The following is a 14220-nucleotide window of genomic DNA, read 5'->3' as shown; positions in this document are numbered from 1 at the left end:
GCAAAAAAATACAAAATTATGAATTTGACTTTCTGACATGAAAATGGGAGAAGAGTCTTTATGAATTAATAAAAAAAGAGTTTAATGTCCACATGAAGTCTTGATCTGTTCTGATTCGTCCTTTTTGACTTCCTCTCTGGATTGAGTCCATGTCAGAGCCCAACAGAGGGGCACCCCATGGAACTATTCTTGGCTCCATTTCAACCAAATAACTGAATTGAACAAGGCCTTGAAACAGGCTGCTCCCATAAAGTTGGTATTTTTAGGTATGTTTCTATTCAACCGGCCTACCAAAGAAAACAAACCATATAAATACGGTGATGAGGACATTCTCAGGGTGACCAATGCGGGCCTCCATGTGCTCCACAGGGGGGCTGGGGAGCTACATCTTACTGCTGTGGGGTCCTCTCTTCACCAGCCCCTGCTCTTTGCGCATCACTGGTGCATGGATGCTGCAGTCACGTGCCTCACAGAACCCAGGCACTCCTGCCTGTCCCAGGCCTCCGGTTGGGCCCACCGGGCCGGGGAATCCCCTGGAGCCCCGGGGACCGTCCATGCCGATCTTGGGTTCTCCAGGGTGACCCGGAAATCCTGGAACAGTGGAAAAAGTGGATGATTGAAATTACAAATTTCCATTCATAAAACGCAAACAAACTATGGCAAACAAAAACCTTGTTTGTTTGCCATGGACCTGTATCTTTATTCAAAACATGCCTGCTGTTTTTCAGCAGGTATGGTCTACAACGTACATAAGTTCTTCTTCACATAGACTCTTAAGGAGAACCAATCTCTGCCCCACAGCCTGGGCGTGCATATGCCAGTAGGCATGGTGTTGATAGTCGGTGGTGTATGGCAGGCGTACCACTTTGATATTCGTCACAGAACACCAAGACAACCACCCCACCTTGCATTCATCTTGTGTGAACACTGACAACTGAACACTTCAATAAAGCTGTGCTCAACACAATATTACAGCGTCCAGCTGCTGATGCTATCCAATGAGCCATGACAACTGGTCCTACCTGTATGGCCCTGGGGTCCATCATGTCCTGGAAGGCCTTTACCAGTGACCCCCACAGATCCTTTGGGTCCCTTTGAACCTATTACGACAAAAAAACAAAACACTCAAGTTACAAAATAATATTTGAGAAGTAAGATATACTTCTCTTCCAAGATTGATTAATCCTAGTGTATTTGGATTTACATACACATTGAGTCATTTAGCAGACATTTTTATCCCAAAACTAGATTTGTTAATGTTTCTTATGTATTTGATTTTATTGCTACTATTCTCCACCATAGCACCCATCGACGTAGTCCATTCACTGCACTGAGAGTTAGCACGTTGGCTAGGATCAGCATCCTGTGCAGACGCAACGCAGCCTTAACAAGGAGGAGAGCATGGAGCCGGGGGGCGTCATCATGGGGGAGTCTCCAGGTTGGACCGTACCTCTTTCCCCCTCCACTCCTTTCTGACCCTCCAGTCCCCGGTCTCCCTGGGGGCCCCGGGCCCCCTTGGCTCCAGCCTTCCCTGCCTTGCCCTGGCGGACGGTGGGAGCAGAAGGGCATCAAAGGCCGGTTAGAACAAACACACAAGGAAATGGGTTTCTCAGTTTGAATTCAGATATATGTCTGTGACACATATCTGTAAAGGTTCAGTAAGCTTAATCAAGTATGAAGCAAGAGGCGGCTCCTGTGTCGTTGACTCATGTCATGCACCGATAGAAGGGTTAGAGTAGATCACAGTATTTGATAAGAAGAAAGTTCACTGAAAAGCATGTTTTAAGATTTTGTTTAAAAACTTTGATTGCTGCTGTAGTCCAAACAAGGATGTTAAACTCTGTTTCACGGTATTCGTCACTAAACCCTGGTCCAACCCTTCAGCTCAGATACCTCAGTCCTAAAATCACAGCTGCTTGACTCACAGCTTTTCCAGGTGATCCAGACTGGCCCCCGACACCTGGGGGTCCGATGAGGGTTCTGTTGTTGATGGGACACCCCTGGGAGCACTTGCCCCTGATGGAGGAGGCGTACTGGGAGATCTGGGCCGTCACCACACCCCTGCACAGCTGCAGGACCTGCTCATCCGTCAGACCAGGGCCCTGCCAGGGAGGAGGAATCTCCTGTCAGACTCATCTACCCCACAGTGTGTGTGTGTGTGTGTGTGTGTGTGTTATATTTATGTATATATTGCCTCCTCTTATTCAGGCTCTTAAACAGACATGGAAATAAAAAACAGCGGCTGCTCACGGCTGGACCGGCCACTCCCTTGGGTCCAGCTCGACCTTTGCCCCCCAGGTCGCCTGAGGGTCCGAGATCCCCTCTGGACCCTGGGATCCCGGGGGGTCCCACGGGTCCGGGGACGCCGTCCCGACCCAAGGAACCTTTCTCTGCACGCTGGGGAGAGGAAGGAAGAAGAGGTGCAGCACATTGGAAGGTGAGAATGAAAATGAACGTATTAACTTACCTGAAGGAAGAACAACAGGCTACCGCTCCAAATGTCTTCCAAAGTGCGTAGCATCATGATAAACTAACTTCAGGTGGTATGGAACTAGGAGTATTTGGTTATTGTTTAAAAACATCCAGTTATTTTAAATATCAGCTTTTTATTGAACGTTATTATAATATATCTCATTTTGAAATGAAGAAAACATGTTGATATCAAGATACAGGTTATAACTCAATTATATATTTTTTTGTTGGTTTGTGTGTTCATTGTGTGTGTGTGTGTGTGTGTTTTTGTATTACCTGCCCCTTTTCTCCACGGCTGCCTTTGCCCCCCTGCAACAAAGTAACCAGGAAACGTTCATCAAGTTACAGTGCAGGTCAAGGAGGAAGTGAGGTCAGCACAATGAACTGGATCTTCCGGTGGAAAATATGTAATTACCTTCACTCCTTTCCCCCCCTTGATTCCCTTCTTGCCAGTAGTGCCCTGAATGGAAGGAAAGCCCAACATGCGGAACAGATGAGGTGAAACAGAAGTGGTCTTGTTCTTACAGTAACACTATCTTGAATATAATATCACAGTATTATTGTATTGGGTGCAACTAGACATACTTTTCACTAAACCCCCACCAGCTGCCTCAATCTAATCTAAACCTATTACTTGTCACCAAACATCAGGCTTTTATCAGTACCAAGGGCACCAAGTTTGAACTTGTGAGGTACGACTGGGGATTACAAACTCCAGAGGATGGTAGGATGCAGTGCCGCTGGTTGCAAAATGCATTCTGGGATACTCGCCTTTGCAAATTCCATACAAGTCACTTCCCGATGCATCCTCGATAAAAGGAGAGAACACATCGGGGCATTTCTGAGTGTGGTTGGTTAGATGCAGACTATGAATGGATCAGTACTTGGGCAGGGACTGATGATGCCACAGTGGGCCAAACAATAAGTGTCTCAAAATTCCACAAGCACACAGAGTAAGACGTTAAATTGCACTACAGAACATCAACAGACCACCAATAAGGGTGGACATGCTGAGTCACATGATGTTCAATCTCTATCTCTCTCTCAATCACTTGGTTTAATGGAGGAGACTCTGTTTGATCTTCGCTCATGTTATCGTCTTCCCAGTGTCCCTTAAACTAAACACTCATGGCCGCTTAAATCCCCTCACTAACTCCAAAGACCTTACCTCCTCACCGTCGGTCCCGAGCTCACCTTTGGCCCCCTGTAACACAAAGGAAAAGACATCTGAGCATGTAAAACCTGCACCCAAAACGCGGTCGGAACAGACAGGAAACATTGAGATGGAACCCAGAAGAGGTATTCCTTCCCCTGGGATCCCCTAGAAGCCCAACTTAAGACTTCATCACTGATGTAATTCTGTGTTTTATTTTTCGTAGGTAACATAAAGGCGGAGGATTACACACAGGCTGGCCTTGGAGTCCCTTGGGTCCATGTTTCCCTGGAACACCGGCGTCTCCCTGCTCTCCTTGTGACCCCTGGTAAAGGTTTAAAGAGACGCCAAATGTTAATAGAGACACAACAGGTTTATAAAGACACAATGTGTTTACAGAGACATTACAGGTTTATAAAGACACAATGTGTTTACAGAGACATTACAGGTTTATAAAGACACAATGTGTTTACAGAGACACCACAGGTTTATAAAGACACAATGTGTTTACAGAGACACCACAAGTTTATAGAGACACAATGTGTTTACAGAGACACCACAGGTTTATAAAGACACAATGTGTTTACAAAGACACAACAGGGTTATAAAGACACAATGTGTTTACAGAGACACCACAGGTTTATAAAGACACAAAATACACACAGACAGATGGCTGGTCTGGTCTGGAGGGACAGACAGGAAGAAAGAGAAAACACCCAATCAGGTAAACAGGCAGGAAAGTGGACAGGAAGATATGCAGACAGAGAGCCAGGCAGACTGCTGGTCCACAACTCAGCAGGCCTACAGTGTGTATGATAGGAATCAGGTTAAAAGACAAGGTAAGAAAAGGTAAGACAGAGAGACAGAGAGGGTAGAAGATAGAGGAGCAGGCTATGAGCATAGGGAGGAGTAGGACGTCCACCGTGGAGTAGGACGTCCACCACTATGCTGTGGGACTCAACCAGGTTCCTGTTGGTTGTCATCCATAAATCCCATGCTGCAGATGTTCTCCCCTCTCTCTTTTTTCGTTTCAAAGCTTTACTGGATTTATTTAAACTTGATTTCCCCTCCAGTTTGTTTTATTGTGTCATTATTGTTTTCTTCCAGAACTTCCTTTATATACACATGTACATCTCAGAGGTTAAGCTGCCTTCCTAGGGCTTTTTAGGAGTCCCGTTGAGCTCTTCACTGCTGCAGGAGCTTTTAATGGAAAGGTTAGCTTATGGAGCCACTCAGAGACACCCAGACAAACCCTAACACGCCTCATTCTATTAACCCCACGGCTGGGTCTAAAGAGCGACATTGGCCCTGTGGTCCCCGACGCGGGGTATGGCGGTTGTAAGGGGTCATGGGTCAGGTGATGTGATAGCAATTAGAAGAGGGTTGGGGTACAATTGTTGGTGATACTAGTAAGGGGTCAGGGTTCATGGGACTGGTGGTACTAGTACTGGTACTGGTTTGGGGTTAGCTGGTGGATGTGAGTGATGGTACTTGTAGGGGGAGGATACTGGTGTACTCACCACAAGTCCCACTCTCCCTCGGGGTCCCCTCCCGCCAACGTCTCCCTTACTGCCCTGGAGGAGGAGAACAATGGCATCATCCACAAAGCACACTTCATGGTATTTATCACTTATTCATTACACCATACGGACTCACAATTTATCCAGGAGAAACAGCGTTTATTTTTTACACAGAGATGTCGAATATATAAAGACGATTAACTTAATCAAGTACAAAACGTTTTAATCAAGACTTTTGCAGAGGAATTCTAAGGATTTAAATGTAAGATAACGTGGACTCAGAATCAGCAATTATGGTTATCAGGTTCATTCGTATCCAGAGAATTAGTATACATTCAGCTAACACTTAGTCTGTACATTTCTGAGGAAATCAGGGAGACGGAGAAGAATATGGGACTAAGCAGACTAAGTGTTTATTCCTATATACGTCCGTGTGAATTAACACTTCTGGCATGTTCTGTTTAGTGTAAAACTGTGAAAAATTGTGAAACACAAAACACTACACTACTACACTATGAATAAAAACGATTCAGTTGACCACCGAACCATCTGTGGCTGAACACACTGGAATACATTCAGAATAACACAATTTCCCATAATGCACTACCCACTATGGTGGTGTGTGGTGCACTGTACCTTGGGACCAAATTGACCGGGCTCTCCTGCCACCCCCGGGACTCCTATCAGGCCCTGAAATGATTCAACAAACCAACACAGAGATTATTACAAACTGTTCAAACCGTGTGCAGGGAGGTTTATGATTAGTTTTTATCCAATGGGAGATAAGATCTCTGGGGTTCCTGGTGTCTTGTGTACCCACATCCTCGCCGGGCTCTCCGTCGCTGCCTGGCAACCCGTCCTGACCTTTAGTGCCCTGGGGGTCACATGACACAATAGATCCCCAGATTATCACAAGGTCATATTATCTTATTATTATGGTCTGCTTGGGTTACTCTCTTTGATTTTGGGTTTCCCCTTTTGCAGTCGTCAGTATCGCTTGTTCTTTAAATGTCATATCAAAGGTCCCTTTTTGTTTCCTGCTTGAGTCCTATATTGTAATATAGGTTTGAAATGCCTGTTTGCGCGCTGCAATGAGGTGAAGGACTGATATGCAGAGGACTGAAATGACAAAGGAAGAGAACCTAACTTTTGAACTGATCCTCCATCTTGTCTCTGCTTTAGTGGGTTGTACTTCTGCTCTGTGAGACATCACTAGACTCTTTGTTGTCTGCTTTTCCTGCATCTCCACTTCCTCACCACAGCCAGTCATAACTTAGAGTCACTTAGGGTGTTAGCATTAGCATTAGCATAGCATACTGGTTAACGTGTAAGACTATATAAATGTAGTTTCATTGTGCTGGTTGTATTCCATTGTATGTTTGACATTAAGGATCCATTATGTAGCATTTATTTATACTCTACTACAGTACTTATTAGTTGTTTTTTTCCATTGCCGGTCTTATGCAACTTGGATTTTGACTGTCTACAAAATGTACTGTGGATCTGTGTACTGAACTGAAGACAGGTTTTTGGAGTTTCTTACACAGGCTAGGTCTGAGTGTGTGCATACCTTCAAACCAAGCTTTCCTCTGCCTCCCGGTTGCCCAGGATAACCCTGCGAACATGAGACAGGAGTAGCAATGTCAGTAGAGTGAAGACGATGGTGGTCTTGGTGGGTGGTGGTGCAGGTTGTGGTGAGCATGATGTGGCATTGAAGTTAAGTCAACGGAAAAGACAGCGGAAAGGCGCGTGTGTGTGTGTGTGTGTGTGTGTGTGTGTGTGGAGGATATGTAGAGGTGAAAAGGCGGTCTTACGATGTAGCCTCTCTCCCCAAAGTCCCCAGAGAAGCCTGGCGCTCCTGTCTGACCCTGCAGAACCACAGAAGAAGAAGAAGAAGAAGAAGAAGAAGAAGAAGAAGAAGAAGAAGAAGAAGAAGAAGAAGAAGAAGAAGAAGAAGAGATGATTTGAATAAGCAAGGACTATTGTGTCCGGGGGTCGGTCTGTGTCCGGATGTGGATGTGATCATCTGACTCCAGCCTTCAGTCAACCAATAGAAGACTCGAGAATCACATTATAACCACTGGATAAGTACAATTTGAGGCATGGAAAAATTTAGCAAGTCAAATTTCTCTTTCAGTTTGTTGCTGTTGCTGTTGTTGTTGTTGATGATGACATCATCCCAGTACCTTCTTTCCCTGTTGCCCCTCTGTGCCTTGCTTCCCCTCTTCTCCTTGTTGTCCCTGCAAAGACACACACCGACAGCAGGGTCAAGACTGTGAGTGTGTACGTTTGCGTTTGTAGGTGTGTGCATTTGCATTTGTAGGTGTGTGCGTGCGTATGCGTGTGTGTGTGTCCGTAGTATAACATAGTGCGGTGTAGAGTAGCATTTACCTTGAAACCTTTACCACCTTTTGGACCAGGGAGTCCAGCGTCTCCACTGGAACCCTGAAGAAAGACATCTTACAACTTACATTGTGCTTACAGGCAAAATACAAACATGTGCACATGTCACATGTACTCATACTAACATGTTACATTACAATAATGCTCACTGAAAACACTAAGACATGGAGGCTATTAAAAAAAGGGAAAAAGTTATATTTTATAATGTTGTCTAAAACTATAGCATATTGTCCATTCTATGACCAATAGACCATATACATTTAAAAAAAAATAATTCTTGGAACTTGTAAATGGACCCACCAAGGGGCATCACACCACAGTGTGGGCAGCGGTGAGGGTTCTTATAAAGGACAGTAGGCCTGCAGAGTGTGCAGCTCACTTACTCGTGGGTTAGTCTCACACATCAGTCTCTAGGTTAGGCCCCTCACCTTCTTTCGCTTCGTATTTGTTTCAATCATTCATATATGTAAACGCATCATTTGCAAACACAAATCTGGCCAGCAGTATGTGTAACCTCACACCTTGCAGGTTCTGGTTTCCAGCACAGGCCCTGCGCTGTCTTCCCCCAGAAGTTCTGCTCTAATAGAAGGACTGATGGATCCGAGACTTGTGGGTACTTCACCTCATTATTAGTTTATCGCAGGTGGCCTCCCAGCAAAATAAGCCTTTGGTTTGAGGGTGGATAAAAATCCCTTAAACAGAACCCATTAATGAGAAACCCATTCTATGACCATAGCTTCTGCTAATCTTGGACTCCCCCCTTTGTCCCCAGTCCTCTGTGGGGTCTTCCAAGGTATGACTAGGCCTGACCACACAGACATGAGAAGGAACATGAGAAATATACAGAGGGAGATTCCATCCCCTTTCAGTTCAGGCAAACACATACACTGGCCTTAGCGATGCCACAGTGGGGCCTTTAGTTTCCTACCGTGGCCCCGCTGTCCCCCACTCCGCCCCGCGGTCCTTCCATGCCCACAGCACCCTGTGAACCAGAAAACAACACACAGTGTTTGATACTTCCTCTGACGTGTGGGCTGACAGGCATTCAAGATTCAAGAGTGATAGTTGCAAACAAAACAGGGAAGTCCTGAGCCATGAAAGAAACAAGATAGATATCATCCCATTATGGTTTTCTACTTGACAAATTTTGTATATGTATGACAATATTCCAATGGAGAGCCTGTTTTTGTTTACATCAGAGTCTGCTTGAGAGAACGCTATACAGGCAGCGTTGTGACGGGGGACAAACTCCTATGTATACCTAGTCAGTGCAGGAATAGGATATCAGCCCAGTTCTTTTCATAGGTTGTTCCTCATTCTACCTGCTCTAGGATATGACTTACACAGGATATGTCTGTATATCCCCCAACTATCCGGCTTCTGTGTGTCTGTGGCATGGGTGTGTGACGTTTGTGCTGGCATTCTGTTTTCAGAGGTTACTCCTTGCTCTGATGACGATAGGTTATTCAGATTGCTTTACCTTTACACCCAGCACCCCGAGGTCCCCCGGGTCCCCTGGTAGACCTGGCTCTCCCTGTCATCAGGAAGAAGATAATGAATCAATCTATGAGTTGTTTGAAGTTACAAAAATGTTGTTTTTAATTAATTTTGTAAACAATTGAGAAGGCAAAGGCCGCCATCTATGGGTCATTAAGAAGTATGATAGTCCGCTGGTCTAAATGGCAAATAAATGATTACTTATTACATCTATTTGTTGACGAAATATGACCACCATAAAAGAAAGCAACCATCAGGTTGCAGAGATCTTCATGGACTGGTGATAAACTCACCAACGATCCAGAGAAACCAGACGCCCCCTCCTCCCCATCCAGCCCAGGGTCACCCTGCCGTGGGAAAGGTCAAAGGTCAAATCAATACTTCAGAATCAGTACTTCAGAATCATGTCATTATGTCTGGAATACTATGAACAGTACATACTCATATCATGCTATAAAATATAGTATATAGTATATTATATAATAATTAAATAGAATATATATAAATATACAAAATAATAAAATAAATAATATGATCAAAGGTTCCTCACCACTGGTCCAACATCTCCACCTCTTCCTTGAACACCTTTAAATCCTCTATATCCCTGAGAACAAGAGTAACACACACACACACACACACACACACACACACACAAGCACGCACGCACAAACGTGCACAAGTACAAAAAAATACATATCCCACATGCACACACAGACACACACACAAATGATGGTGATCAGCCTGCAAGTGTTTAGAACCAAGATGTCAGGTGAATAAGGCCTATTGCATGTATAAATTTAAAACCGAGTGATGCAGCACCATTCCTTCATCATTGTATACCTATTGTGTAGTTACGTTATCTAAATACCAGGCGAACACATGATATGATGGATGGGACTGGATGGGAGCTCACCTCTCTGCCCTGCGGTCCTGGAGAACCAGTCTTACCCTGCAAGCCTTTGGAGCCCTGAGTAGGTCAGGCAAAAGGTTACACCCATCACAAATACATAGACATTCAGACAGACAGGTAGATGCAGACATGCAGACGGACAGACAGACAGACAGATAGAGAGATGGTAAGTTGAGGTTCACCTTGGGTCCTGCGAAGCCAGCAAAGCCAGGCTGTCCCGGTTCACAGTCACAGTCGGTGGGCTTCTCGTCCGCCAGGCCCGCCTCCTCAGACGAGTCCCCCCCGGGCCCGTACGGGACCTGCAGCAGCACCATGGTTACCATCCTCCACTCCATAAGTAGAATTAGTGTGCAGTGCGCAGTGTTCATGTGTGTGTGTGTGTGTGTGTGTGTCTGTCTCTATGTTGCATGGGTCTGCTCATGTTATAGCTTAAGCAGTATTAGTGTGTGTGTGTGTGTGTGTGTGTGTGTGTCTGTCTCTATGTTGCATGGGTCTGCTCATGTTATAGCTTAAGCAGTATTAGTGTGTGTGTGTGTGTGTGTGTGTGTGTGTGTGTGTGTGTGTGTCTGTCTCTATGTTGCATGGGTCTGCTCATGTTATAGCTTAAGCAGTATTAGTGTGTGTGTGTGTGTGTGTGTGTGTGTGTGTGTCTGTGTGTGTGTGTGTGTGTGTGTGTGTGTGTGTTGTGTGTGTATGTGTTGCCTGTTTGTGTATGTGTGTGTGTGTGTGTGTGCGCGCATCACATATGCATGTGCATATGCATATGCCACTTGTTAGAGTGTGTGTCGCTGATGTGCGCATGTGTGTGTGCGTGTATGTATGTGTGTGTGTGTGTGTGTGTATGTGTGTGTGTGTGTGTGTGTGTGTGTGTGTGTGTGTGTGTGTGTGTGTGCAGTGCACACCCGTGTGCTGATCCTGTGGTCCTCCTTGGCGTAGTAGGGCTGGGTGGTGGTGGCGTAGGGGTAGCTGTCCTCGGTGATCATGGTGACCTGGTTGGGCTCCTGGCCGTAGGGGTCCTGGTCCGGGTCCTCCCCATAGCCGGGAGTGGGCTCGGGGGGGTACTCTGGCGGGGGGGACAGGGGGACATCAGGGGGTGTTGTGGAGAGGAAGAGACATGGTCCATGCCCAGCTCATACAGGAGCCTCAGGTCCTCCACAGTATTATATCTATAACACCTTGTGTATTTATTCACTCATTCATTCATCCTTCATTCATTCATTCATCCTTCATTCTATAATAATTTTCTATTTAAAATGTTCACTTGTGGGGAATCCAGTCCAATGGCAATTAAAATGTTAATCATAAAGTAATTTAGCAGATGCTTTCATATCATTGTATATCCGGTGGGTGTCAGTCACACTAACCAGTAGTAGTCATGTAGAAGAGAAATCAGCAAGTCAAAGCCAACAAAGCTGTAATTATCTCACTTAAATTCCCCCCTTGACTGACCCCATATTCTTACAACACTCAGTCATATACAATACTGTATTTAAGGTTCAATGTGTTACTATATACCATATGATGTTTAAAATTATATTTATGCACAGAATAATTGGCAATACAATTTCAGAAACAACTAAATTGTGTAAAAGGTTACGATCGTTGAACCTAAACGTATAACATTGTTTCTATTATATATATATTATATCTATTATATTCCTGAAATCCAAAATACATAAATAGGTGCAATGCTAATGTTATCTACAATCCTAGCATTAAAAACTCAGTTTCCCAGAAGCCCTCCTGACCTGGTTGTGGGTAAGCTGAGTTCTCATAGTGGTCCACCAGCGACCCCTCGTACGTGTGGTCTTCACCTGGAGATCATCAGACAATCATCGATCGTGAGCTGTTCCTGTTATGGGAATGATTGTTTCCCTTTCTTATGTTTATTAGCTCTACCTTTTTCACTGCAGTCACCAGTTTTGTTTAAAATGTGTATTTGAAGTAATGCGTCTGTAGAGAATGAAAACCCAACCGTTCATATTTAATTCAAACCAGACAGTGAGTGATGTCTCTCTAAATTAATCTGGTGTTTGGAGAAAATGGTTGATCACCAGTGGCGGCTGCAGTGAATAAGTTGCATAGTGCTGCTTTAATGCTTAAGGGTAAGGTTGGTTTGAAAGCCTATATCTGCATATTGTAAATCATTTACATATTGTAAATCATGACTGACCTGAGTGGTAGCCAGAGTATTCCTCCTGGCCCTGAGACGAGACGGCCCTCAACAGGAAACACAGCCACACAACCGCCACCTAAAACACACACAGAACACAGCACAGACGTGAAGCACAATCAGCTCCATCTATTTGAGGTCATTTCTTTTATTTATTGGTCCTGTAGGGTATGGGTAACCTTACCTGTCAATCCTGTTATTTCAGAGAATAACACAAAAAACGAATTCTCCCTCTCCGCTCCCTCCCTCCCTCCCTCCCTCCCTCCCTCCCCATTGTTTCTCCATCATTGAGAACTGTTATATTTCCATCACCAGTGACCGACAGGTAAGATGGATTCCCTGATCAAATCAGGGAAGATATGCCCTGATTGGTAATAAACGACCTGGGAGCGGTCATAAATCAGATTTCATGCAGAGACGTCAAGTGAGGGACAGTAGCTCCTCCCACAGTTGGGGGCTGCTGTCACTCAGGGCAGAGTCCACACAGCAAGCCAGTGACGGCTGAGGGGTTGAGCTCAGAGGGCTCTTTGTGAGCCTCAGACCTCAGCGCTCCTCCAAAGGCACTTCTCAGACTCATCTCACATTCCAGCGCTGCCCGTTGAATATTCCAAAAGATACACACACACATACACACACACACACACACACACACACACACACACACACACACACACACACACACACACACTCACCAGAATAGTGGAGTGACACGGGTGTGGTTGGTTCTTTGAATAAAGTCATTGGGATGGTTGGGATGAATAGGATGCCTTCCTTAGATAACGTTTGATCTTTACGTTTGAGTGTTCATTTCTGCAGTGTGGGAATATGTTTCTGTGAATCTCAGTGCTACTGTTAACCTCTATGTGATATTTTAAAAGTGAGTTTCTGAACAATGAAAAAAAAAAAGTTTGATGGTTTAATGTAAATGAGTTGAGATATTGTCTTGTTTCTTAAGAAATTAAACAATGATCACAAACAGTATACAGTTGCTTAAAAAAATGAAAAACTGTTTATATGTTGTTTTCTTTTTACAATTCCAATTGGTAAGGAATGTATTTAATGTATTTAAATATATTGTGTTTCATTTAATGTCGCTGAACTTATATCCTCTTTATAAATACGACTGATTTAAGTGGGTCACATATAATATACTGTACTCAGCAGTCTGTCGTCATGAGCAAGCACATAAACTCAACTCAGTATATATTCCCAGGGTGGCGCCCCCTAGTGGTGAGATGGTAACCCCACCTTAACCTTCTGGTCCCCCAGGACAGACAGGTGAAGCTGTCTTAGATCAAAAGCTATTCACATGATTTTAGCGTAACTAAAAATCCAAACAACAACAAACAGTACACAGTACATACATACATAGATTCGAATATGGATCATTCTGTTTCTTGATTGTGAGTGAAAGATAAATCCACTACTAAAGATGATTTCTCCAAAGTTGCCCAGAGCACCCTCCACCTTCATTCAAAACCACTCTCAACTCCAACACCTCTGACCCGACCCACTACTGTACCTACCACCAACAGGCCCTCCGGGATAAATAACCCAAACCCAATGCACCCACTCCACCATCGCTCTCCTACCTGGATGTTGGAGGCCACCATGATGTTGCAGTAGAATCCAGTCAGAGCAGCCTGAGTAAGCCTGACTACCTGGGAAACAGGCTGCACAGGCCCCGATGAAACACACAGCTCAGAATGAAAGAGGTTTTTAGGTCAGGCTGTTCCTTTACAGCATTATCCCTCCTTATTCGCTCCCAACGGCCTCCCTGTCCCCTTCCTTCCCTCTCTCTCTGGCTCACACTCGTCTTTCGTTTCTCTCCAGGTTCCCAGGATCTGACGTGCTCTCCTTGCCTCTTCTCCTTTCCCTCTCTCTCTCTTTTTCTCTCGCTCTCCATCTCGTCAGGGTGAGAAATACCTGAAGCTGCTCCTCACTCCGTACCACCAGGAGAGAGAGAGAGAGAGAGCGAGAGAGAGAGAGAGAGAGAGAGAGAGAGAGAGAGAGAGAGAGAGAGAGAGAGAGAGAGAGAGAGAGAGAGAGAGAGAGAGCAATTAAGATATACAGTATATTTTTCATGTGAAAT

At 44.8% G+C, this 14220-nt stretch overlaps 1 protein-coding gene across 1 annotated transcript; it reads right to left on the bottom strand.

The window, feature by feature from the left end:
• Positions 1 to 123: 123 nt before the first annotated feature.
• Positions 124 to 13741, bottom strand: LOC311351803 (uncharacterized protein; the record flags this gene model as incomplete). Its single annotated transcript, XM_084471940.1, has 26 exons — positions 124 to 591; positions 1023 to 1100; positions 1451 to 1541; positions 1926 to 2102; positions 2251 to 2397; positions 2749 to 2781; positions 2888 to 2932; positions 3641 to 3676; positions 3879 to 3950; positions 5146 to 5199; positions 5782 to 5835; positions 5966 to 6019; positions 6716 to 6760; positions 6960 to 7013; positions 7332 to 7385; positions 7537 to 7590; positions 8477 to 8530; positions 9029 to 9082; positions 9339 to 9392; positions 9596 to 9649; positions 9959 to 10012; positions 10138 to 10254; positions 10858 to 11018; positions 11704 to 11769; positions 12129 to 12207; positions 13721 to 13741. 26 exons carry the CDS (start codon positions 13739 to 13741, stop codon positions 383 to 385), a joined length of 1971 nt encoding a protein of 656 aa, XP_084328066.1. The 3' UTR covers positions 124 to 382.
• Between the last annotated feature and the right edge of the window lie 479 nt (positions 13742 to 14220).

This window comes from Micromesistius poutassou (genome assembly GCF_964030765.1).
Source record: "Micromesistius poutassou genome assembly, chromosome: 8".
NCBI lineage: Eukaryota > Metazoa > Chordata > Actinopteri > Gadiformes > Gadidae > Micromesistius > Micromesistius poutassou.
This window is presented reverse-complemented; position numbering and strand designations above follow the sequence as displayed.